Source organism: Ictalurus furcatus, chromosome 11 (assembly GCF_023375685.1).
Source record: "Ictalurus furcatus strain D&B chromosome 11, Billie_1.0, whole genome shotgun sequence".
NCBI lineage: Eukaryota > Metazoa > Chordata > Actinopteri > Siluriformes > Ictaluridae > Ictalurus > Ictalurus furcatus.
The window spans coordinates 15,315,854-15,343,841 of record NC_071265.1 but is presented as its reverse complement, the minus strand read 5'-3'; the positions used below and the strand labels follow the sequence as shown (position 1 = coordinate 15,343,841).

The 27,988-nt window shown below is 41.0% G+C and overlaps 1 protein-coding gene across 2 annotated transcripts in view; it reads right to left on the bottom strand.

Annotated features, from left to right (window-relative positions):
- Positions 1–288: 288 nt before the first annotated feature.
- shq1 (SHQ1, H/ACA ribonucleoprotein assembly factor) overlaps positions 289–27,988 on the bottom strand; it is a 69,479-nt gene continuing 41,779 nt past the window's right edge. Inside the window, exons 10-12 of one of the 2 annotated variants that reach the window (XM_053637029.1) lie at positions 20,048–20,171; positions 14,940–15,060; positions 289–1,085 (exon numbers count right to left, since the gene is read on the bottom strand). In XM_053637029.1, the coding sequence (XP_053493004.1) occupies positions 518–1,085; positions 14,940–15,060; positions 20,048–20,171 (813 nt within the window). In that variant the 3' untranslated portion in view covers positions 289–517. The remainder of the gene's footprint in view (positions 1,086–14,939; positions 15,061–20,047; positions 20,172–27,988) is intronic. The other variant, XM_053637030.1, reaches the window with a different exon arrangement.

Below are 27,988 nucleotides of genomic sequence, written 5' to 3'. Positions count from 1 at the left end.
GATATGCCTTCCCTCCTCGTTTATCGTTCAGCGACCGCCCCTTGCTGTTTTACTTCCAAAGAGACAACACAGCTCAGCTGAAACGAGCTAATCTTCCATTAGTCAGCATCGAGGGCTGACAGGAGTGCGAGTTTGGTTTCAACACAAACGGGATCTGAGCGCTGACACCATCACACACTATGGTTCGGCATGTTCCAAAAACGACAAGGCCACGAAATCCCAGCTACACAGAAATGGGAACAGAATGATTACTGGTGGTGTACGAATTGAATAACTACAACTACAAGAGCCGTAACACAGGATTTTAATAAGAAAAAATTTCATACAAGCTATGATTGAAATGTAAGATTGAACATTTTCTAACAATTCAAAACCAACTGCATTACAATAAAAAGAAAGAAAGAAAAGTATTCAATACTACATTCATTTGAAGTGTTTTCAGGAAATTACTCCTCAGCACTGACAAACCACGTGACACTCCGTTAATGGCCATTTTATCTTAGATCCGTGTGAACACTCACTGATTCGGCTCGTCCTCATCGTCGCTGTCCAGTTCCTCAGTATTCAAGATGCGTACGTTAAACTGGTGATGCTCTAACAGAGCTGTGTCGTGTTTAACTCCATCCAGAGCTACAGGGAGCTGGGAGTCGTCTGTCTTTCTCAGTCCCTCCACCCCTCCCGCTTCCTCTCTTGCTGTGCTGCTGGAAGTAACGGTTATTTGAGGCACATCCTCTCTGCTCCTCAGCTCCTCCTCTAGCTTCTCTCCCAGCTCCTGGATCAGGCTTTCTTCATGCTCAAGCATTTGAGAACAGGGGCAAGTCATCGCTGGTCCATCTGGTATATTTTTACCGTTTTGCTCCTCTTCTTCACTCTTCGGATCCTCTTCTTCCTCACTGCTGCTGGACTCATCCTCCTCTTCACATTCTTTCGTTTGCTCTTGTGCCATCTTCATTATTTGCTCCTCCTCTTCCTCATCAATCACCATCTCAGCGGCTTCCTCCAGAATCTGCAGCTCCAGGTCCAGGTCATTCTTGTTCAGCTCAGCTTTGCTTAATGCTTCAGCCAGGGCCACCATGTGCTTGGACCTGAAGGGAGAAACAAAGGTGACCAGATGAGATCGGAGTTTTTTTTTTTTTTTTTTACATAGACACACAGGAGTGAATAAAGGATGTAATGATCTACAAATGTATTGTGATAAGGTTCCTCCTACTATCATATCCCCTCCTATCCTGTGATTTTTTTTCTGGTCATTGTGTTTAATATTACATTTGTCTTGGGTTGTTTGCATTTCCTTTGGCTTTGGGAATCTCCTTTACCCCTCGTCATCCTGTTCGGGTCAAATTAAAAATGTATGTGCTTGGCTCATTTTGACCGGAGAATATATATATATATATATATATATATATATATATATATATATATTTTTTTTTTTTTTAAAGTTACAAAAAAGTGGTGAAAAATCAACTGACACCAGCTGCTTTTTACAACAATAAAACAAATACCGTGCCCTCTACTAATATTGGTAATTATTGGGTAAATATGAGCAAAGAAGGCTGTGAAAAATTGTCTTTATTGTTTAACCTTTTGATATTTTGTTAAAAGGATTCACAAAAATACTCTGCTGTCATGGATGTCAAACAATTACACACACAACACAGGTTTTTAAAACAAAAATCTGTTAAATATAGGTGTGCAACAATTATTGGAATTCTATGAATTCATGAACTATGAATTCATATGAGAAAAATATATTTGAAGTATATTCCCATTGATATTTTACATGACTTCCTGTTTCACAGGGGTATAAATATGAGGTAACACATAGGCCAAATTCCCTTAGTCATTCATAACAATGGGTAAGACCAAGGAATATAGCTGTTGTGCGGCAAAAGGTTGTTGAGCTTCACACAATGGGAAGTGTCTATAAGAAAATAGCACAAGCACTGAAAATACCCATTTCCACCATCAGGGCAATAATTAAGAAGTTCCAGTCCACTGGAAATGTTATGAATCAACCTGGAATTGGACGTGTGTCTATATCGTCTCAACACACTGTGAAGAGGATGGTTCGAGTGGAGAAAAAATCTCCAAGGATCACAGCTGGAGAATTGCAGAAGTTAGTTGTGTCTTGGGGTCAGAAAGTCTCCAAAAGTACAATACGAAGTCACCTACATCACCACAAGTTGTTTGGAAGGGTTTCAAGAAAAAAGCCTCTACTCTCATCCAAAAACAAACTCGAGCGTCTTCAGTTTGCCAGACACTACTGGAACTTCAAATGGGGTCGGGTTCTATGGTCAGATGAAACCAAAATAGAGCTTTTAGGCAATAAACACCAGAGGTGGTTTTGGCCCACGGTTAAATATGGTGGTGGCTCTTTAATGTTTTGGGACTGTTTTTCTGCCAGATGTTGTTATTGTTAGTCAGTGCACCTGCCAATGTCATATTCCGTGAAACAGAACAACTTGGTAAACCTCGCTGTAATAGGCTAGTTTGAATAATACCGGAACACTCACTACAGCTCCCAGAAATTTCAAAGTATATTTCATTATGACCAGCATGGATCGTCAACGAGTATAATGCCGTACAGGAACAAGGAAGTTTAGTTAGTCAAATACAGAAGTGAAAAAGTCCCTGACCACAATAAACAAACAGAAGAGCAAACACTGGTCAAGTTTATTTATTTATTTGTTTGTTTCACATTAACAATATTCATTATTTGGAGATATAACACTGGATTTCTACAGATTATAATTCGTTACTGATAGTTAATGATATTGAATCTGCAATGGTAGCATAGTTCAAGCTGCTATGTTATATATGACTTTTTTGTCACTTGTTAGATGACAAACAAATGTTGGTTAGGTCTGTGCCTTTCATGTCTTTCATGACAATTCCACAATTCCATCACAATAAAGTCATTTGGTCTAACCTGGCCAGCCCATTGTAAAAATTCTGGCCATGCCCTTGAGTAGTGAACAGAACACAAGGGTTAAAAAAAGCAATGTACTTATTATTATCCTTAATCAACTAGGCAGTGAACCTTTAGTGTGGGGGATAAAGTTGTTTTGTTTCCTGGCATGGCCTGTCAGATATACTTAGAGTTTTGTGTGTGAGTAAAGGAGGCAGTACACAGGCGATGTTAGCATTCACCTCACAGAAATGCTGTCTCCATGGCTACAGTTGGGAGAAGTCCATAGTAGCACTTCAGTGCATGCTTATCAGTCCTGCTCTCTGGTGGAATAATTATTTTAGGAGCGAGACAGTTTCTCACACTCACACACGCACACACAGACAAACTTACTTGCACTCACTTGCATAGCCACCATTTGACACATTTCAGCACATCCCCTCTTCTGACATCCCAATTTCCCTGCAAACATGCCACTTGTAAAAGAGCACAATACTTCCCAACCAAGTGCAGAGCTTTAAATAAATACAACAACTTGCTCCGGCTTTCAAGTTCTCCTAAGGACAAGGGCTACACTGAGTAACATGACAAAGCTCCCATTCGAGAGGAAAGAAAAATCTGCTACAATGTGCTGCATGTAAAGCTCATAATGCAAGGGGGCCCCCAGAAACATGCATTATTCATGCGCTGAACAAGTCCGGGTCGCTGCCAAAACTCAAGTGGCTGCTACTGTGCACTCCAGACAGCTAGCGGTCTACATCGGCATGGTGATTATCAGAGCGTCCAGAGTGCTTCTGAGGTCGTGGCTTATTCACTGGGTGGGTGGGTGGGGGGAACGTAACCATCGCCGCTTCAATTAACCTACCACTGAGACACGAGATGCCTCCTTATTAAGGAGCGGGGCTAATGATCTCCCGCTTGGTGAGCAAAGCGAGCTATTGAGAGTGGGAGAGTTCAGCTAATGCCTCTGGAGGAGGCTGTTTATACAGCGCTTTAGCCTCGAGTGCTACAGCTCAGGAGCCACAGGTTTGAGGATGGTATAAGGCGGAGAAAAGAACAATCTGTTACAGTGAGGCAGGGGAGCGAGTTAGGGAGTGTGCCGCCGAGTCTGTGTCTGCGTATTCATGTGGTGAAAGACTGACAAGGTAAACAAACTCCACAACCCAAGAATGCTTAAATGCGCAAACCTCCCACGTCGTGCGAGAAAACCACAACAGCCTTCCAGATAGATTCGCAGTGATCATGCAATCAATAACGCCTAACATGCCTGCAAACAAGGACTAGAAAGCCTTCAGTATGTAACCTAATCTCCTGAGAATTCTACAAAGTTCCTAGTCAGAGCTGAGCCACCCATCCGTATACATGCAACACAATTCCGTGTAGTAGAAATCCTGAACCAGGTTCATATTCCTTATTGTCAATACGAGTCAAAAGAATAATGTCCTTCAGGGCAAAGTTGATTAAGCAACAGCTTTCTTCTTCAGAGGTGTTCTTTCAATATGGCCTCAAGCCATGAGCTTCAGACAATCCAGAAGATGGCAAGCGCAACATGATCCCATAAACACACCTGAAAGCAACTGTAGAAGCTCCTCCAGCTGAGTGTCTAGGTCTATAAAAACCAGTGAGGTGCTTCCTGGAGCGATGTTGCTGCAGGAAGTCCCATGGAAGTAGCGGCACTTCAAACACACGCAGTATTCTCTTTCTCCCCGTGGGAAGTCATTATTGAGTTAGTGCTGCAGAGGCGTGCTTGTTTTCTCTCTCCCTCTCCCTGACTCACTCACTCTCCTTCTGTGCTAAGAGAATGTGTGCTTATGGTGCAAACAAAGGCTCCTTTTTGGGTGAGGGATAATGTTGTATGCAATTCAGTCATTGGAACGGCACTGTTGTGGCTTGCAGTAATTAAGTGACGAGAGGTGGCTTTCAAGGTTGGGAGAGGGAGAAAATAAAAAATAGCTTGCCACGACAAAAAAATGTGCCAGAGCGAGCCGGTGGAAAGTGAGTCGACTTTGATATCAAGGAAGGAAAGGGTGAACTCGTGGCAAATTTCTCATGTGAGACTAAAATGTGCAGAGACCTCTTTACCAGGCTTCTAATAAACAAATCAAACACACATAAGGAGGAAACACGCCTGCACCTTTAAAATACTTTATCACTCTCGGCGCACACTGGAATGTTTTGCAAGTGCTTAACAAATTCTAATTGAGTTTTATATGCTCCTTCAGATTACGGTGAATATAAAAGATAATGGCATAAGCTTTTAGCCACTAATAAGAAATACGACCTATCAAGTGATCTCACGTAATGAAATTAAGCTCGCGATATCCGATGATAGCACAGTCATCCATATGCTGGAGCCAAGGGAGCAAAATTTGAAGTGATCTCTGGGTGGTTGGTGATGGAATACTCTCTCTCCCCTGTTAATCACAGTGACAAACAGGTTCGTCTTTGAGCTCATATATGCGGAAGACGGCAGATAGTGCTTTTGTCGGAGCAGTTCGAAAAGGTGCAGTTGGCTGGCTTCATCCTCTCTGGTTGGTAGCATTATGGTAGCGTCTTACATTACGGGAGAGCTGGCTGCTGGATGAGGATTGAGAGCTGACTAAAGCTGACCTTATGATACTTAACAAGTACTTGCTTCAGATCCACTATTTAAATAAAGAAAAATTTCCGAAGACTTTATCGGGATGGACAAATCAGTAGCCTGGGTATCCAAAACAAGCTCTCCCTCTTAGTTATGCAGTCATAAACAGTCTTGCCGGAGTCCCTGCTTGCACTCACGCAAAGTACATTGTCCTTAACAATTACGGGACAATAAGCATACCTAATAATCTCTCCCTCTCTTTCCCTCTTTCTCCCTCGCTCTTTCTGTTGAGCTACACATGATACTCCTGAGATACCAGTGATCCTCACCCCTTCTGCTCTCCGGACCTGCCTGATCCATCCTGATGCCCTACTTCTGGCTGGAGTTCTCATCAATTGGAAGTTACATGCTGCTGCTGAGGATGTCCCCACGTGGTGCAGCCTAAAGATCACTGGGATTGCTGAGGATGGTACCACTTAAAAACCATAAAGATGGCTTTGGACCTCGATTCATATGAACAGTTATGCTATGATGGCTAGGACTATAATTGCTATTCTGGAACTCAATTACTGGATCTTGTATGGCAGCACTACTTGTATTGTTCTCCGCTTGATATATCGCTTTGCTTGTATTTTCTCATTTGTAAGTCGCTTTGGATAAAAGCGTCCGCTAAATGAATAAATGTAAATGTATTATAGCCTTAGCACTGCAATTACCACAAACAGTTTTGCACTCAAGTCTCCATCAACGAACAGTGGAGAAGTTCAACAAGACAGACTTCATGTAAAAACTGTAATGCATTTTCCTGGTTACACAACTGCACTCTTTAATCATGTGGTATTAGCGCATTTATAGAAGGGATTTATTCATAATTTAATATCCAGTGTCACCCAGATGAGGATGGGCTCCCTTTTGAGTCTGGTTCCTCTCAAGGTTTCTTCATCATATAATAATGAGTCTTTATTGGTCATGTATACATTACCGCATAGTGAAATTCTTTTCTTCGTATACCTCAGCATGTCAGGAAGCTGGGGTCAGAGTGCAGGGTCAGCCATGATACAGCGCCCCCTGGAGCAGAGAGGGTTAAGGGCCTTGCTTGGGGGCCAAACAGCGGCAGCTTGGGGCTTGAACCCCCGACCTTCTGATCAGTAACCCAGAGCCTTAACCGCTAAGCCACCACTGTGAAAATGAAGTAGAATGATAAGTTCCGCACACTTGTTTTTAAATGTGCAATGGAAAAACACCCCGAATACACTGAGTCATTGTGCGTACTGACCATGTGAGTATACCAGCCCCCATGCTGAGCGTGAATGTGATGTACTGAAGTCCTGAGACCAGAAACCCTGCCCTCTAAAGCAGTGGGACACTTCCATCCCCACACAAACATGACTATTTACTGTTGAAAATTCAGATACTGCACGTGCGCACTGGAGTTTATCAACAGACAGCAGGAACAGGGAATCCACTGGATCGTTAAACACAATACTGTGTATGTGCGTATGCTTGTTATGCATTAAACATTGCTATTGAAAACCTACATGCAGATAAATGATGTTGGGGAGCGTTTAAAATAAACATTGTGTTTGACCAAAAGATGTCTTAACGCTAGAGGATGCTTAAAGTCTAATAAAAGAAACTCATTAAAGTTAAATATCAAACAATTCTCAGAAAAAAAAAAAAAAAAAACACATGGCAGTACTAGGGTAAGATTTCTAGGGAAAATAAGCGGTTATTATAAGAGTAGAAAGTGCATAAAGATGTCTGAAAAGTGCCTTGGTGTTTGCATGTAATGAACCAAGTAAGAAACCTTTTTTTCTCTTTACTCTGCCAACAGTATAACCCTACGGAGCATTCTCTACAATTTACAGTTTTTAAAGCTGAACCTTTGAGCAATACATCCAATACAGTCTCACAAAGGGAAAAAGGGCAAAACAAAGACCACTGCCTCAAAAGACCTTTCAATTCAGACAACCATCTGAAGCACATTTCCCTGAAAATCAAACGCCTACACTCCACTCGAGACATTTCCAACTTTATTTCCCTGACTGCGTCTGAAGTCTTTTATATTTTGATTGCCCCCTAATGCAGGTAGAGGCTGAAACTCATTTTCCCACAATTCCCCACTGAAAAGTGATTTAACACTAGCTGACAGAGCTCAAGTCCACTCCAGGGGGTGGACTGAATGGTTTTCCAAAGACCTGACCCACATGGCCCCTGCAGGCCACCATCTTTGGCAGCTCTCTAGGACTACCGCAGAGAAGCTTCTGTCCTGTGAGAGTAACGCTTGGCTTGTCACCAAAGTTCAGACAATGCGCCATTTCTCTTGGCCTGAAACAATGAAAAAAGCCAAGTCCTGAAGTCCAGCACCCTGCGTTGCCATGGTTGCCCGACAATATCCAATTGACCCAATTTAGAAGTTTGGAAACAACCATAGAATGCAAGATGGCAAGATGACAGGAATACATGGAAACAGAGCTTGTTTTATCTTGTTGGCAGAAATGGCATGAAGAGAATCCATGCTGGGGTTACTCCAACAGTTTGGATAAGGAAGAAAATGATAAGAAGGAGGCAGAAACAAAGTGCAGTCTGGCACCATTGCTGTGAGGTCTTGGCATCTCGACAACTTGCTAAAGCCACGCTGAAATGAATAACACAGTGTAAGCATGCCTGCAGTCTCGGTCTGTTTTTTTGGCTGAAATGGATAGCAGAGATTCCACTACTGCAAACTTTCTTCCAAATCAAAACAAAGCTTGAACGGACTGGGCTACCGAAGCGAACATGAAATATATAGTGAAAGCCTGAAAATCTGTCAGTCAAAACAAACCATGCCGGCTTCTTACTCGAGAGGCAAATGCACATATTCTAAGGACTGGACATGAGATTTGTAAGAGCTGGGGCATGTTAAGTGCTTGACTCAGAAGAAGAAAAACAACAGCAAAAGGTTTCAATCTAAAGCCCTCAAAGTTAAAATGAAACATAAGCAGCAGCTTTTTTTAGTTTATGGAACTCGGATAATATTGGCTGATTCTACTCCAGGCATGATAAATGCTAACGACTGTGATAACTTGGCAGAAGTTCAGGGTGGTGATTGAGACAAGGCATTCGGGAACCCTGTCAATCAAAAAATACCGGACTCCACTCCAGTCACTTTGTCCCGTTTCTGATGGGAGGAACCTCACAGCAGCTTAAATCAATCTGATGTCTTTTACAAGGCCATAAATCGCAACTTGACTTTTCAGCAGGCGAGGACGACTGGATGGAGAACTGCTCTGAGCGTTACCAGCAGTCGGATTTTAGGCAGATGTCATAAATCATCGAGCGAGCTAGCGCTCATTAATCCTTTTGTCTATCGCAAGCAGCTGATTGTGTCGGAGTGGCGATGAAAGATTTGGGGAGTCTTCACACAAGTGGAAGTGATCAGATAAAGGCTCGAGCTGAAGCATCTCACACAGATAACTGGCAGAGCAAAGCAGAGTTTAAATAATCTGTTATCAGATCTGTCAGGAGTTGAAAAGCTTGCCACAACAAAGCGAGAAAGACAGCAGAGGAGCTGCCTATGCAAACCAGAACGGTGGGGATTTTCATGAAAAAGCTGTAGAGTACCAACATCTCCTTCAGTCGTTTTGCATGACAACTAGGGCTCCTTCCACGCAGCAGGCTCTAATGTTTAGAAAAAAAAAAGCTGAGCTGCAAACCGATTCGCAACATGCTGTCGGAATAAAAGGGAAAATAAGGAAGCGTCAGGATCTTTTCCTTCACCAAATGCCTCGAGGCTAGCATGAAGAACCTGAGAGCCTGTGTGCTGCCTGTCTTGCAGTTCTAGCTTAAGGCCAACATTTAAAAAAACAAACAAAAAAAAAAAAACAAAAAAAAAAGAAAACTAGGGGTTGTTTACTGAACTGGGAGAAGAAAAAAGAAGGAGAACCACCATTTGATCATGGGTCAATGCCATCGATATCTCGCTCGATTCATTTGGCGTGGAGGAAGACAGCATGCCAAGTTATATTTAAAGGTAATGGAAGGAAACTGTGCTTCCTGCTGTTTCATCTCCTTGATGATTTGGACAAGACTAATCGAGTTCTCCAGCATGTTGACAGTGGAGCTTGTTCACGCACTCTGCACTCGAGACAAAGTACTTTTCTGTGCTCCCCTTACTCTCCGCCTCTCATCTTTTCTTTTCTTGCTGTAGCAGAGTGCACATTCCAACTCAATGTGAACTAGTGCAAGAAATCAGACGCCAGTAGAAATGTGTCAACTGGTAGATATTTTTAAATGTCGTCGGTACTGCGGTTGAGCAAAACTACAAAGGCGATACTCTGTTTTGTCTCGAACTGCTACACATACATCCATGGTGTTGCTGAGAGAATGCTGGTTTCTGTTCTACGAATTGAATGTCATGGAAAAGACAACAGAAGAAGTGTTATCAAAAAGAATTAAAAAAAAAAAAAACATTACGGAAAAAATTTGTGGTTCCTGGGATGGGTTTTTTCTTTCTTTCAGTACTTTTGGACCATTTACCCACTAATGAATATAGTTTACGCTAACTATATACTTGTCTAATGTTAGCTAAGTCAAACATACATTTATAAATTTAATTTCACTGGATTTAATGTAAAATCGGAGAATATCGGAGCGTTCAAAATTTGCCCAGACAATTAGCAGTCATTACAGATTCATATGTCGTTTGGCTCATCCGCTACTGGATGTTTATTGTGGGTTTGGCGTACACTGACGTTTTAGTATACAGTATTTTTGAGCGATTACTCGTACTAGAGTACTCCGATGTTGAAATGAGGAGCTCCTACGCAGGATGTATAAAGGCTTTAAGGTCTGAAGTGGTGTGGTGCCAAAGCACCTGCAATGCAAAAATCGTAAATTGTGTCCTTTTGTACGTCCTTCAAACGTGAGTCATAAATCACATTTTGCTTCCAAATGGTAAAACAGAGCTTGCTGGAGATCTCTTAAATCCAAAATGAAGATCTGATGAGAAATGAAAAAAAGTCCCCCCCCCCCCCAAAAGGGTAAAGGGAGTATATTGAATTTTTAGAAATGTATTTATTTAATTAGCATTAACAGTTCAATTGTAACATAAGACATGCATGAAAACTATGGCCTACCAACTGACAAGGCTATTCAAAAGTCACACACATTTTCTGTTTAATAATATACATCCCTTATTTCACATTAAAAAAATACAGATTATTAGAAATCTTTAAACTATTTTAAGAGTCCTTAATAAAGACGATCATCTCTATATTACTTCAGATGGAATTGTCTTACCCTGTTTTAATATGATCCTGAGCTGACAGGCAAGCCAACGCCTACCTCTACATTTATTATCTAATATGCTAATGGAAAATCGACTTCAGCGAGAATTTATAAAAGAATTATGTTCTCTGTTTATGGTGGGAAATGTCACTTTAATCATATGCGTCATCCACATCAGTCTGTCTAGTCTTATGACCTAAGCTAAACGTAAACACAATACTCATCATCACTCCCGGCTTGACTGGTATCTGTCTGCTTTTACATCAGAGCTGGAATAATCGCTGATTGACTCAGTCTGTTCTGTCGGATAAAATTCTTGTCTTTTTATTAGCCAAGTTAAACGTTTTAAAACCCTATACAGTGTGTGTAAGCAATCTGCCTTGTTTTGATGACGATGTGAAGGCACAGGCTTGATTAGACTTGTGTCCCTTACACTATGACACACAACTATGCCCACAACCTGAACAAACTGAGATATTGATTGACTGTGTGAGGAAATAAACCAGTTTCTGGATATCTATCAGTTTATTAAACTGGTCTGGTATGTTCTTTCCAGGAAGCCTAAGCAAGATTAAAAAGTAAGTAAAAAAGATTTCAACATCGCTTTGGTGAAATATATAATGCTGAAAACACAATTTTAGCCAAAATCAGTTTGCTAGAATTCAGCCACAGCAACCTCTGATGGGTTTTCACAGACCGCCACACAAAGTTTAGACACCAAGATGTAATAATAATAATAATAATAATAATAATAATAATAATCATCTTTTTCTCTACTGTTGTCATACTGGTTTGGGGCAAATATTGTTTGGTGGTTCACAAAGTTTTAAATTTTTAAATTTATTTTTGTAAATCTATGGAATTAAATTTGTATTTAATGTAACTTTTCAAGAAACAAACACAAATAGAAAAAATAGTCGTACGAGACTACCCAAACCTCAAATATTAATTACGAAAGAATATACTGAATAAGTAAGTAAGTAATCTCCACTACAAAGTACAAGCACTATAACTATACAGAGAACCGCATCCAGAACACTCTCCAAAATTGGCCACACTGAAGTCTCTACTTCCTGGTCGGGGAGCCATTAATCCAAATCTCACAAGCCAATGAGAGTAAACCACTGCTAAGCCCCGCCCAGACAAGAGGTTTGAGCCAGGATAACGAACGTAAATTTGCAGAGTGTAAAGGAAAACTCTGGTAGCGCATTCGTAAACCATGATTAGGGAAAAGGAAGCTTAGAAAAATGACCACAAAAAGACCATGTTCAAGTTTTGCCACTGAGTCCAGTGTTTTCATTTTCAGAGTGTTTTTCTTCTCTCATTGTATGTTTCTGTTTGTTTCCTGAAACTTTACGTTCAATACTTTTTGCACAAATTTTATTCCATATAAATCTTTTTACTTGCAGTTTATATGACTGTTTAAATAGAACAAAGTTCTTAAGGTGAAATGCCCTTAATGTGTGAAGCTCTTAAATACAGTGTGGTAACATGTACAGTATCTCACAAAAGTGAGTACACCCCTCACATTTGTGTAAATATTTGATTATACCTTTTCATGTGACAACACTGAAGAAATGACACTTTGCTACAATGTAAAGTAGTGAGTGTACAGCTTGTATAACAGTGTAAATTTGCTGTCCCCACAAAATAACTCAACACACAGCCATTAATGTCTAAACCGCTGGCAACAAAAGTGGGTACACCCCTAAGTGAAAATGTCCAAATTGGGCCCAATTAGCCATTTTCCCTCCCCGGTGTCATGTGACTCGTTAGTGTTACAAGGTCTCAGGTGTGAATGGGGAGCAGGTGTGTTAAATTTGGTGTCATCGCTCTCACACTCCCTCATACTGGTCACTGGAAGTTCAAGATGGCACCTCATGGCAAAGAACTCTCTGAGGATCTGAAAAAAAGAATTGTTGCTCTACATAAAGATGGCCTAGGCTATAAGAAGATTGCCAAGACCCTGACACTGAGCTGCAGCACGGTGGCCAAGACCATACAGCGGTTTAACAGGACAGGTTCCACTCAGAACAGGCCTCGCCATGGTCGACCAAAGAAGTTGAGTGCACGTGCTCAGCGTCATATCCAGAGGTCGTCTTTGGGAAATAGACGTATGAGTTCTGCCAGCATTGCTGCAGAGGTTGAAGGGGTGGGGGGTCAGCCTGTCAGTGCTCAGACCATACGCCGCACACTGCATCAGCTTGGTCTGCATGGCTGTCGTCCCAGAAGGAAGCCTCTTCTAAAGATGATGCACAAGAAAGCCGGCAAACAGTTTGCTGAAGACAAGCAGACTAAGGACATGGATTACTGGAACCATGTCCTGTGGTCTGATGAGACCAAGATAAACTTATTTGGTTCAGATGGTGTCAAGCGTGTGTGGCGGCAAGCAGGTGAGGAGTACAAAGACAAGTGTGTCTTGCCTACAGTCAAGCATGGTGGTGGGAGTGTCATGGTCTGGGGCTGCATGAGTGCTGCCGGCACCGGGGAGCTACAGTTCATTGAGGGAACCATGAACGCCAACATGTACAGTGCCATACTGAAGCAGAGCATGATCCCCTCCCTTCGGCGACTGGGCCGCAGGGCAGTATTCCAGCATGATAACGACCCCAAACACACCTCCAAGACGACCACTGCCTTGGTAAAGAAGCTGAGGGTGAAGGTGATGGACTGGCCAAGCATGTCTCCAGACCTAAACCCTATTGAGCATCTGTGGGACATCCTCAAACGGAAGGTGGAGGAGCACAATGTCTCTAACGTCCACCAGCTCCGTGATGTCTTCATGGAGGAGTGGAAGAGGACTCCAGAGGCAACCTGTGAAGCTCTGGTGAACTCCATGCCCAAGAGGTTAAGGCAGTGCTGGAAAATAATGGTGGCCACACAAAATATTGACACTTTGGGTCCAATTCGAACATTTTCACTTAGGGGTGTACTCACTTTTGTTGCCAGCGGTTTAGACATTAATGGCTGTGTGTTGAGTTATTTTGAGGGGACAGCAAATTTACACTGTTACACAAGCTGTACACTCACTACTTTACATTGTAGCAAAGTGTCATTTCTTCAGTGTTGTCACATGATGTGAGGGGTGTACTCACTTTTGTGAGATACTGTATATTTAAGTCCAGATTGTCTTTTAGTAGCCAATTTTGGTTGCTTTTCCATACAGAAAATTTTATATATATATATATATATATATATATATATATATATATATATATATATATATATATATATATATGTATGTATATATATATTGTACAATGTATAATGTAGGGAGTATCACCAAACACCACTCTGAATGATTGATACACCATGATTGATTTTTACTCACTTATTATTAATTCGCCGTAAAGGCTTTGGTCTCCAGAAAATCTGTGCCAGAGAAAAAGGAAAGGGGAAGAAATCCTCTGGGTCCTCACAGATTTTATCATCTCTGCATCTGGGCACCAGGCCTATAACATCAGGCCCATTTTTCTCTGCATGAGCCTTTACACACAAGACTACAACTCTGCCTGAATACTCGCCAGCAGAATTCGTAGCTCATTACTCAATTATGTGCTCCCTGGCTCTGATTTTAAACATGCAAGTAATTGTGTTCAACTGAGTTTTTTGGGCTGTTAGTGGGGGGGAGCATTACTATTTGTTCTGAAACTGAAAAGAATACTCGAGTTCAGCATAACAAACGAGAGCTTCATCATCATTCATCAGTAATGAGCTGCAGAATTCTTCAGGCCAGCATGGGGACACAAAGCCATGACATCTAACAAGATTTTCAATTCTGATTAAAGCCCTTATTCATACGCCGACACAGCGTTGAGCTCATGCTCACATTCCAGAACAGTCTAAAACCACAAATTTGCTTGTGTGCAGAAGGAAAACGATTCAGATTTAAACATTTTATCCTACTTCCAGCTTGTAGCCTTAGCACAGGACCAGATGGTGTTTGGACTGTTTTCAGAGCTAAAGTATTCATTTATACAGCATGTCTTACCTTTTTTTTTTTTCTTCAATAGCATATGGGGCAATAATTGCCTTCCAGACTGACCTACACAAATTAGCGTCGGGCCACTTCACATTATTTGTTCCCTAATTACAAACCCGCCCCCTCTTCCACCGCAACATTAATTTGAGTTTCCCAAAACATCCCATACAGCCACATCAAAGGAAGCTATTTGAACTTACTTAACCCGCTGGATCCAAATGCAGTAGTCGGTGATGTAGAGGTCATTGAGGATATAAGCCGGCTCATTGTATCTGAAGATCTTATGGACGGCCAGCAGGCATTTCAGGACAAAGGCCTTACCTGGAATGAGGAAAATCATTCAGCAGATTAGCCAAACGCCAGACAATAAAGGAAAGTTTGTTTACATGAATCAATGGGAAACCTGAGGGGAAGAACTTAAAGCTGCAATTCTGGGGAGGAGAAAAAATAATGGATTACCAGACACTATTTTGCCAAGAGTTTCCACTGTTTGTAAATAGAAGGGTTTAAAAGAGGGGGGAAGGCAACTGAAGACAGCAAGCCTGTCTTGAGAAAATGGTACGCTGACCCTAACCTTCTGAAGAAGGTGTAAAACTATCTTTCCTTAGCACAATAGGAAAATTGAAGAGACACAAAAGGAGCGCAGAAAGAAAAGTATGAGAGGTGCAGGAGAGGATACTCCGGGCCTCTCGTAGAATAGCCTGGCAGCCGGTGGAGACATTCCAGCCTCCTGCGAAAACAAACAGTGCTCTTGTGCTGAGGAAAGCCTTGCAGAAACATTTGGTTCCCGTTTAAGCAGGGGCTCTTACCCTGGCAGGAAAGAACAAGACCGACTGCTGCAGCTCCCAGCAGAAAAAAACTCCAGGGATCCGAACCTCTCTTTACTTCTCTCTCAACAACTCCATGACCTCATCCATCCATGTGGAACCTTTTGCTCGTTTCCTTTCTGCTCTGGGTTTTGCTTGTTTGTTTTTTTTTTATAACGCTATTGTTTCATTAGCAGAGCTGAAGTCACGGAGTGGGTGGCTTACTCCAGAACTTTAGGTTTGCTAGACTTTGAAGACAAGCTGAAAGTCTGGAATAATGTAAACCAGAGGGATGGTCATGAGAAAATCAAGAAAGGAGCTTCAGTAAGTTCAGTAAGATAGGATTCAGAGCCATTGCTGCCAAGTCTTTGTGAGGCTTGTGATTATGTTCTGAAGAGAAATATTGTGTCTATGTCAGTTCGCTGTTCAGAGAATATGTGGTGGAGTGGAAAAATAATTTGCTTTGCAAATAATATACTTTGAAATCTTTAAAACCTCGTGAACCTTTTCTCACACGGACCATGTCGTGCTTTGATAGCTACGTGACATATAGGAGCTCCAGTCATTCGCTTAATCTGTTCAGCTTGTAGTCAGATGCCGGCTGTCAGAATGGCTGTGATGCTCCTGCACTGTCACTCCATTGCCATCAAAACAGAGGAGCTCTTACACACTCAGTACAAATGAGAGCACACAGTAGTGCTTAAATTACCTAATAAAACATCAAGAAATTCAGCCAAAAGAACAAAACCGACTTTTTAAATAATTTTTTTCCTCACTGATGTTAGCATGAAGAGATGATGAGGCTCTTGTTAAAATGCTGAGTGAATTAACCTCCGGTGATGAGACACAGACTGACGTACATTCTCTTCCGAAAGTATTGGGATGGCAAGGCTAATTCTTTCCGTTTTTGCTGTACACTGAAGACCTGTGGCATTTGTTGTTAAAAGGGATAAGCCAACATGAAGATCAGAGAGCTGTTTATGGGAGAAAAGCAAGCCATTTTGAAACTTTGAAAAGAGGTAAAATCTATCAGAGCCATTGTACAGGCACTGGGCATAACCAATACAACAATTTGGAATGTCCTGTAAAAGAAAGAAACCACTGGTGTACTGAGCAACAAACACTGAACAGGTGAGCCAAGGGGAACAACAGCAGTTGATGACAAACCCAAAAACAATAGTCACTGATATCACTGACAACCTCCACAGGGTAGGGGTGCAGGTATCACAATCCATAATCCATTTGATGAAGACTTCAAGTACAGAGATATAGAGGCCATATCACAAGATGTAAACCACTCATCAGCAGTAAGAATGGGAAGGCAGGATTGGAATTCACAAAGACATACAGAGAGGAGCCACAAAATTCTGGAACCAAGATTAACCTCTAACCTCTCTAAGTGTGGAGAAAGAAAGGATCTGCTCATGATCCAAAACATACAAGCTCATCAGTCAAGCATGGTGAAGATAGTGTCATGGCTTGGGTTTGGATGGGTGCTTCTGGAACATTCTCACTAATCTTTATTGATGATGTAACTCATTGAGGATGGTAGCAACAGAATGAATTCAGAAGTCTAGAGGAACATTTTGTTTGTCAATTTACATAGAAATGCATCCAATCTAATCAGGACAAACTTCATCATGCAGCAAGACAATGATCCAAAACATCAAAGGATTTTATCAGGGGGGAAAAGTGGAAGGTTTTAGACTGGCCAGGTCAATCATTAGACCTTAACCCAATTGAACAGCATTTCACCTCCAAGAAGTGGAGACTGAAGGGAGAAACCGACAGAAACAAACAACAACTGAAAGAAGCTGCAGTACAAGACTGGAAAAACATCACAAAAGAAGAATGCAACAGTTTGATGTCAGTGGGTCACCGGCTTCATGCAGTTATTACAAGCAAGGGATATTCAATCAAATATTAAGTGTTGTTTACTTTCATTTATTATAAGGCTATCTGTTCCTATACTTTTGTTCCTAAAAATTGGGTGGTCTGCTACTAAAGGTGCCGTGTTCTAAGTTGTTTAACACAGCTAGATGTGAATATCATCTAGATGTTTTGATCTCATACACAAATGTCTTCAGTGTATCGCAAAAACAAAAGAACTGGCCTTGCTGTTCAGCGCTTTCGGGGAGAGGACTGCATATGATGCTGATCAAAGTGATAACTCAGCAGGAATGGTTTTCCATAAGTAGATTAGATTGTAAATGTAGAGGTAGGCATGATGTCTTTCATTGGAACTGGAATGAAATCTTTAAATAAGATTTTCTCCCTTTTCACTTTGAATAACGTTGTTCTGGCTCTGATGTAAACACCAGGTCACAACTATAAAAAAGTAGAAAAAAGTAGAAAATGTTTAGTTGTACCCCAGGAAAGTGCCTGGAAAGTGTTTGTCTTCTGCGTGGTTCTGCATTGCTGACTTCTTCCATGAAAATATTTAGCAAACACCATCAACAAATCCATGAGTCTCTAGAAGCTCTAGAATGTTCTGCAGAATACCAAACATGCTGCTTGAGGGCTGTTTAAATATTTACCCCAGATTATTTCCTGCACGGTCCTCCTCCTCACGACGACACCTTTAATGCATTTGTTCCGGTGATATCTACGACTGCTTGCTTTCTAGCCTCTGAGTGCTTCAGATCAGATCAGATCAGCACACCCTACAAGTGCACGTGTCTAATCGGGTTTTCCCTGGGAATTTCATTAGCAGGGCGTTGCACTGTAATGAAGCGGCTCGTGTCACTGGTGTGGCTTGTTAAAGCAGATGCTGCCGTCATGATGGTGGACACATAAACTCGGCAGAATGGACGGAATTATCCTTCATGTTCAACAAGGCTCATGGCTCAGAGGGACAGTAGGAAATGCTGCTAGGGTCTTCGAGGTCATCGCTGATGTTTGATCACTGCGAGCATTAAAAAGACACTTTCTAACCCAGGTTTCAGATTTCACAGACATCTTCAAGCCGATTTGTAACATATCAGCCTAGAATCATGTCCTGTGAGTGATGTACAACAAGTACAATGATGAACAGGAGGCAGTGAGAGTGAGAGGAAACCAGAGATGGGATCATAACAATACTGTTTATCAGAAATGAATGTGTGTCATGGTTCTGAGGGACAAAAATAAATAACATGTACTTCCCAGCAGCAATGCACAATATGACTGTACACAGGTTACCTACATTTTCACCACACAATTATTTACGCTATATTTATATTTAACTCTAGGACTCTTTATTGATTCGGTCTCCCCAAACAGTCTCTCCTTTATTGTTTACCAAGAACCCTTTTGCTCCAGTTTTCTGCAGAGAATCATATGCCCATCATACAGTGTACCAACTAATCCCAGGCAATAAACCAGCCAGCTAACAGGAAGTATGCAACATTTTTGGAGCTTTGTTATAGAAGAGCAAAAACAAATGAGCTACAAAAGTGTCATTTTCCGTGCTAAGCCTACGGCACAACATGCAGAACATGCACTGCATTACAAGTTAACGATGCATACAAATCAAAGCGCTTACCTGCTTCGGAGTAAAATCGACTGTTCGTCTCCTGTGATACCAAAAGGAACTGCCCTCCGAAAGACAGCGTGTGGCAGGGAGTTAGCGAAGACTTAACAGGAGCTAATGAGCTCGCTCGCAACCAGTGCAGCGAGGTGTTCACTTTCTAATGAGCCAAAGCCGCGCTAATCCAGCAGCTAAAAGGCCCTTTAATTGCCATCATTTACAAGCATTAAACCAACATGCTCCGGATAAGCTCACTGCACACATCCTAAATGTATTTACACAGAGAGAGCGAGAGAGCGAGAGAGTCGCCCCTCTCCTTCCCTCCCTCTCTCACGCTTTCTCTCTCAGCCAGTCACTTTGATTTAAAGATTACTCTTCCCACAGAGATATCAAAGTCAAAAGCGTCTACGCAGCAAAGCCAGTGCTCCCTGTGAAGTCTCTCTCCGCCTCTCTCTCTTGCTGACAGATAGACATCCAGGCGTGAGCTGAAACAAATCTGTTGACTTTACTAAGAATAAAGATTCCTTTAGCCATCACACTCCACAGGACAAGGACATTTCTGCATGCTCAGATCTGACTGTTTCTCACGTCACCCGCCATGTTTTCTTTGAGGCTTTGAGTTCATTGTTCAAAAACCCTCGTTCACCAAGATACTGTTTCATCAACCCTGTTTAAAGAAGAAAAGAAAAAACATGGGGGGAAAAAAAAAACCCAGAAGGATGGTGCTCTTCCTTCCGCCAGTGAAGAGTGGACAAAGGGCGAGCGGACAAATTCTTCAATTGAAAAGCAAAGCAGTTATTAGGGCCACACAAGGGAACGAATGGAGGAAGAAAGACAGACCCTGGCGTGTGAAAGCCAGGTCACGTTAAGGTCTTGACCCTTGACTTGACCTCTGGCGCTGTGTGAAAACCACTCAAGGGTCTTATTGTGACAGAGTCCGGCTGCTGTTAGAGACAGACACAAGGAGAGTCAGAAACAGAGCGGGGAAACTCACCACCCTGGAAAATGCGAGCGGCGTCTTGCACTGCTGTCGTGATCAGAGAGAAGTGCCGGTACAGCGGGTAACACAGCACCCTGCGGCCAAACGACACTAGCACCTCATGTAGAGTGTGAAATGTCTGAAACACATACACACACATTTGTCTTAATATATTTGTAAGGACCTTCCAGTAACACAATTATTAATATTATGCCTACACCTTAATCTAACAATAACCCCAGTAACCAAAATAATATCTTCTGGCTCTTTAATAAATAATATCTTTTTCTTTATTTGATTTCTTTCTTTTTTTTTTTTTTTAAATAAAAGCCGCTGTTTTTGTAAATCAGCAGGTTTTCCTCATGGGGACAAGTCAAACGTCCCCAAAAAGGGCCAAACTCTCAGATATTCCTATTCTTGTGGGGACCAAAGATATAAACCCATGCCCCCCAATCATGTGGGTTAATCTCCAAAGGAAATTAGTATTTTTATTTTTTTGGCTTTTTTAAAATCTTTTTAAAAAATCTTTTTCATTTCTTCACGGTGACCAGCCAAATATCCCAAAAAGCTCAAAACTTTCACACATGCATATAATTATCAGGACTTTTCAACCAAACGCCTGCCCAGCTGTCCACACACACACACAAAATCCATCCACTCACCTAAGGCTCATCATTAATCTGCCCCGGTCAATAAAAGCTGGTCGGAGATTTCGACGAGCCCCTTGCTTCCTCGGTCTTGTTCTCTCACGCTTGCACTGAACAATTTACTCGTAACTGCAGCAATTAGTGCTCTAATTACTCCTAACGACCCAGCGTTTTATTGAAGGGGTAAACACAAGAGCTGCTCTTAAACACCTTCTGACAGCTTAAAATCGTAACAATCAGACATCCTCCATGATGCTAGACATGGTAAATAAGCACATGGAGAGAAAAAAAAACACTCACATCTTCCTACTCACATCCCCCCTGCCCACCCCTCCCCCTCACGGTTCTCGTCTTTCAGCAACTTGTTAAGAATGCGCCCAGAGTCATTGTAGCGTGTCATCGTAGCTCATGCACTCCCCCGGGCTATTAAACAGCGGTGTAAATAAACCAGCGGTGGGAGGCAGAGCCGAGCGAGGCTGTTAGGAGGCAACATTAGTCAGGCGGAGTGGAGAGAAAGGGAGAGAGGGAGAGAGGACGCAAGGGATGGGGAGAGAAAGAGATGGAGATACGGAGGGCAGTTCCCTGACAGCCAGAGGAAGAGAGAGAAATTGAGGGTGCAATAAAGTAAGAGATAGATGGATAGTCTGAGAGATACGGCTGGCAATACAGTGAGATGAGGAAAGAGATACCAAGGGAAGGAGAGATAGAGAGAGAAAAGGAGACTAATATGGCATGGTGTGTGTGTGTGTGTGTGTGTGTGTGTGTGTTTTGGACGCAGCTGGAGGATGTCATTAGCTGGTCTCCATTATCAGAGTGTTGGCTCGGTACTGAGAAGAGGGTTAGGTTACTCTCCCTCATTGTCACACTCGCCGTGCAAATGTGTAGGATTAAGAGCTGCTGCCACCCTGACTCACAGGCAGGAAACACACACACACACACACACACACTTTGCATTCATCCTCACATACAAGAGTGCAAACTTTAACACTGGCACCTTTTAATTCAGGGTCTCTTCTGAGGATTTGTAGCATTATGAATGAAGTACCCTAAATGGCCAAACGTGTGTGGAAACCTGACCATCACACTCATATGTGGGCCTTCTCCAAACTGTTAGCACAAAGTTGTAACCACACAATTGTCTAGAATGTCTTTGTATACTGTAGCATCACAATTTCCCTTCACTGGAACTAAGAGACCCAAACATGTTCCAACGTGACAATGCTCCTGTGCACAAACCGAGCTCCATGATGACATGGTTTCCCAACGTTGGAGTGGAAGAACTCGAGTAACCTGCACAGAGCCCTGACCTCAACCCCACTGAACACCTTTGGGATGAACTGGAACCCCGACTGTGTGGCAGGACTTCTTGCCTGACATCACTAATGCTCTTGTGAATGAATGATCACAAATCCCTGCCAAATCTAGCGGAAATCCTTCCCAGAAGAGTGGAGGTTATTATAATATCAAAGGGGTGAATAAATCAGGAATGGGACGTTCAACAAGCACATATGGGTGTGATGGTTAGGTGTCCACACACCTTTGGCTATATGGTGTTTATTTCAGCTGCCAGGAGGTTCAGACTTGGCCACAGATATAGCTTTCAACAAGCTGATAAACTGGAATATCTTTCCAAATCAACACAGAAATATTTAAGGAAACATAAAATCGATATTCTGTAAAGGCCGTCTGAGTCATCTGATTGAACATCACTGAAAACCTGTGGTTTGGTTGAAAGAAAGACCACATGCACAAACCCAAGGAATGTGAGGAAGCTTAAAAGGTTCTGCATGGAGAATTGGAACAAGATCCCTCTAACCACAAATATGTTTCTAACCTCAGTGCTTTCATTCTCTCCAGTTTCAGAAAATATCGATTGCAAGGGTGCTGATAATTTCGAAAACAGCAGTGCCGTGGACAAATTTGCTGACTTTCGACGCAACAGAATCAAAGGAGAATTGTGACTTTGACATTAATCACCTGCGCTCGAGCCCTTTGACTTGGAAAGACTTGATGCATTTTGAAAACCGAAGGAAAAAAAATGAAACATTTAACCGAGTGTACTGAACCCCCTCCCCCGAAAAAAACAAACAATTCATTTTCAGCAAATCTGAAAATCTGATTTTAATTTCAAAGGTCAACGTTCAACCAGTCAGACTGCCAATCAACCTGCACTAGACGGGGGATGTCAATTTACACAAATTCCCATGAGTGATCATCATTTAAATTGATGATTGATCGATTAATCGCTGATACTGTAAGACGTGTCTACTGTATATAACAGTGTGCAAATCCCACTCAAAATGCCAGCTTCCTTACCCAAATGAAAAGGGTTTTTTTTTACTCTAAATAATAGGTTAGTAGGATTGTAAAATTAATAGATGTGATTATAACCATTTGATAAAATGACTTATTTAATAATCAAATATAATGACTATAATATACAATGTGTCACATGATGCCGTCTCAGATGCGCACTCTGGCAATCGATTGCATGTGAGCCTATTCATATTGCGTGCGATCGAGTGCATGTGAGCCTATCCATATTGCGTGCATCCGTTCATTTACCTTTTCTCTTCTCGCCTCCCTTCCCTTTCCCAAATATTTCATTGAGAAGAAGAAAAAAAAAAAGAAAAAAGAAGAAAGAAAAAAAAACAAAAACAACAAAGGAAAACAAAATTAAAAGTACCAATAACTGTCGCTGGTTATATAAATATTATAAAACCCAAGAACAGGCACAAAAATTTAAGTGGGAAGTGTCTGTAACTCCATAAAGTATACAATAAAGGGATGCCATTTATAAAAAAAAAAAAAAAATATATATATATATATATATATATATATATATATATATATATATATATATATATATATATATATATATATATATATATTAAATAAATAAATAAATAAATAAATAATGAAAATAAATAAAAAATTCATCTAAGTTAGGAGCGTATACAATACCTGTCTTTGCGGTTGTGTAGTTTTTTAATTTCCTGTCACGGAGGCTGCCGTATGCACCTTTTGCAAATGGTATATCATGGTTCAGCGTTGTCCTATTGCATTTTAAAACACAATCACAATGTTTGTGGTTAACATTATCGCCATTTAAATAAAATGATCCCAAACGTAACTACGGCACGCTTGCTTCATTTTTCCTAGTGTTTGCTGCACGTTTCTTTTCTTTTCTTTTTTTTTTTTTTAAATGATGACCTTGCTTAATCGACCATTGATACGTTTTGTTGATTAAATTATTCATCGTCAGCAACCCTGCACTAGACGATGACAAAGCTGAAAGCTCATTCCCCGACGACAGAGGCACTTTTGGGAGCCATGTTCCCAAATATAGTAGCCTTCAGCTTCAAAGATTATGTTGCTTACGACAATAAAAGGATCGCAACATGGAAAAGCTGTAGTTGAAGAATATCAGATAAATATCAGCGAATTTTGTTTGGCATTTGAAGTTGCACAAAGCAAATCCCAAGTCAAATCCAAATTAAACGGAGATAGATGGGTACCATTAATGAACATAGTCTACAGCTCATCTGACGTGAAATTAAACTGAAATATTCCAGTTTTATAGTTATGCATCTTTCAAATACCTATACATTTCCATCGAGTTGTGATGAACACCAATTTTGTGTAAATTTACTATATTAATTACTACCCTGGCTTTAAATTTATTAAAGAGCGCATTGTGTCTTGTTTCCGACTCGAAACATAAAGCTACAGACTTGGAACTGGAATGCCAAGACTTGAGACTTATTTGTGACTTGCAAAACAAAGACTTGCTCCCACATCTGAAAACCAGTGTTTTGCAGGGGAAAAAATGTTAATGGAAAAAAATGAATAATCAGTGCTCTTGTATGTCTGAGGCCATACATAAGGCTTTTTCTGATCTATGCTTCCTCTCTCGGCATAATCATGAAGGGAACAGCCTTAGTCACTCCATCTGTCGGCCTGTCAGGTCACACACACACACACACACACACACCTGCTCCAATTCCTAACACACACACACCACTGCAAAGCAGGCAATTCTCACCTTTCAGTCTCAAGAGGCCTTACATACCATTTCACAAACACACCCAGCCACCCACATGGCCAAAAATAGAGTTTTTACCAAACAACATCTGGAAGCACTCCAGGAATAGAATCACTGTGTGTGTGTCTGTATGTGTATAATTCAGCATCTGGTCAGACGTGTCTTGATCGATAGCTCCTTAAGCCTTTGTCTACAAGTGCCCTCAGCTCCCAACACTTACACATAAAGGAATCACATCCCTGAGTCACCTAAAAAGTCCTGAACACAAAAGCAATTACCTGCCGTTGTGCATTGAGCTTCTCGTTTGTTAGATTAACACTATTACCTACAATTCAGACCTGACACACCAAGTCTACTATAATTTCTGTTAAATGACCTTTTTTCAGAATATTTGTACCCATTTTTTTTTTTACCAAGGGTGCCAATAATTCTGGAGCTGGCTGTATTATAATAGCACTACAAAACTGTTTGACATCGTTATGCCTTTCAAGAGGGTCACTAAAACCAGGGCTTTTGGCATAAACAACTCTCCAGAAAGCCATAAATCTGGCTGTGTTGTTGATCCCACTGCTATACAGCCTGTTCACCCACCACTGTGTTACCAAGTGTGACTCAAACCCCCTCACCAGCTCCGCTGATGTCACTGCACTTGTGGGCTTGATGACAATGAAACAGCCAACTCAGAGGATGCACACCTCCTCTTCTTTTATTAAAAAAAAAGGACAGGATTGTGATTTTAAACATAGAAGAGGCGTCAGTGGAAAGAGTGAACTCTAAATTCACAAGAATGCACATTATAGGATGAATACACCTGACTTTACTCCAGTACAGTTAAAAAAAAATCTACATCTCTAACCAGAACTGTTATTTTATTAGCTTATCAATGTAATTTAATTTAGCTAGGGATTATTTCGAGAATGATATTAAGGCCACAAAACAAAGGCAGAAATTATGCTTGTAATAATATTCTGCAATTTTTAAAAAAAACATTTATTACATAAATACATTGGTTTTATACTTTTATCCCGACTCTGTTAACTCGACTTGGCATTTGGTTCTAGTCAAAAATTACATAAAATTATACAGCATATGGAAAGCTAAGCTCCTAAAACAGAAGACTAAAAGTGCTGGTGTTGTAGGGCATCATGCTGAGATTATAGGTGTGAATCCCACACGGAAATGAAAAAAAGTCATGTGAGTGGGAGGTTTAGGAAACTCGAAGGACAAAGACCTCATCTGATGTGAACATGAGCTGCTGCATGATGCATTTAGTGTCCCTTCATCCTTAGTAGCTGCCTGTTCAGGGCTACAGTGGGTTACATTTGGACAACTAGTTTGCTTATATTTTGGGAAAAAGAACCGATTAAATTTGTTTGAAAATATCATAATATATCGTTAAATAAATAGTAACAAATGGGATTAAAAAAACTCATCACTAATTAAGACAAATTTTGAACTTGAGTGATGTAGCTGAGATTGAGGAACAGTCAGAGTCAGAATTCTCAGACCATGCTGGTGGTGCTGGCATTTCTACCTCTGATAACCCCCCCTAACAGGTCACGCCCCATTCAGGTTTAAATACCAATACGCAAACAAATATATACACTGATGCAGGTAGTGTCCTTGTGTTACACACCTAATTCATGTTGAAAGATTGTTTACTAGGGCTCTGTTTTTGAAATTTGCTGAAAATGTATTCTTTTTCTGATGTTATGTTTATTGCCTATTTTCTAATGACCCTAAGCCATGGTCTTATCCTTCAAAGAAGATACATTCACACCATTTTACAAGTCGGTTCATAGGTCTTAAAGTCAGAATTAGACATGGGGGTTGTCTGTCATCTTGAGTAGGTCTGGCTTGGTTTTACTAAGCGACATTTTATCCATAAAAACTACAACGTGTCATGCATATGAATAATGTTTTCATTCCATGAAATAACCAAATTCATAAAAAAAAATTATAAATAAACTTCGCTGGTTGAAAAATTGATTTTTATGTGAAATCTTATGATGTAGACTTTCAACCGGCTAAATGTCATCTCATTTGAGGTAAACGTTTGTCTAGTAAGGCATGGTACCTGGCCAGCTGAGAAAAGTTCTATAGCTGTTTGAAAGATAGATGAAAATTAGATAGGGCAGTGATGGTAGGGCAGTGGTAGCTCAGTGGTTAAGGATTTGGGCTACAGATTGGACAGTTGTGACTTTCCATCATCGCCATAGAGCCACTGCTGGGTCCTTGAGCAAGACCCTTAACCCCCATCTGCTTAGTTGTTTCCAGTCTTTATTCTAAGTCACGCTGGAAAAAAACATTAGGCCAATTAGCAAATGCAAATGTATACGGATATCCTGTTCACATAGGTTACTGCTGGCATCTTTTAATGGCAAACTCCTGATACTGACTCAGTATGATCTCTAATGCAGTCTACATTACTAATGCCACTGTTTTCAAGAAACTGACTTACTCTATATGGCCAAAGATTTGTAGATACCTGACCATAACTGTTGCCACCAAGTTAGAATCACACAATTGTCTAGAATGTTTCTGTATGTTGTAGCATTACAGTTTCCCTTTACTGGAACACAAAAATGTTCCACTATGACAATGCCCCTGTGCACAAAGCAAGCTCCATTTAGACATTGTTTTCCAAGGTTGGAGTGGAAGAACTCGAGTCTTACTGAACACCTTTATGCCACTGGCCTTTTCACCTGACATCAGTGCCTGACCTCACTAATGCTCAATGAGCACGAATGAGCAAATTCCCAAAGCCACACTCAAAAATCTAGTGGAAAGACTTCCCAGAAGAGTGGAGGTTATTATAAGAGCAAATTAGATACTAAATCTGGAATGGGCTGTTTAAAAAGCACATATGAGTGGGATGGTCAGCTGTCCACAAATGTTTGGCTATGTAGTATATTTCAGTGAATCATCATACATTCTTGTTTGAAAAACAGGATTAGTCAAACTTCATTAGAATTTATTAATCAGTTCTTGGTTATGGACCAACTTTTAAGACTTTCAGATTTTAAAAGATGAGAACATTTGTCTCTGGACACATGAAGCCTGTAACGTACAATCAGACCATGCAAATGCCAGCAAGCAACTGTCTGTTGTGCTGCAATCTGACGAGACATATCTGGCAAGAAGTATTCGAAATGATCAAAAAGGTATTTTCGACAGTTTCTACACAGCACAAACTCAATCTGAAATCTTTTAACTGCAGCCTCCTACCTCTTCCTCTGCAAAATTAAACATCGTTAACTCTTT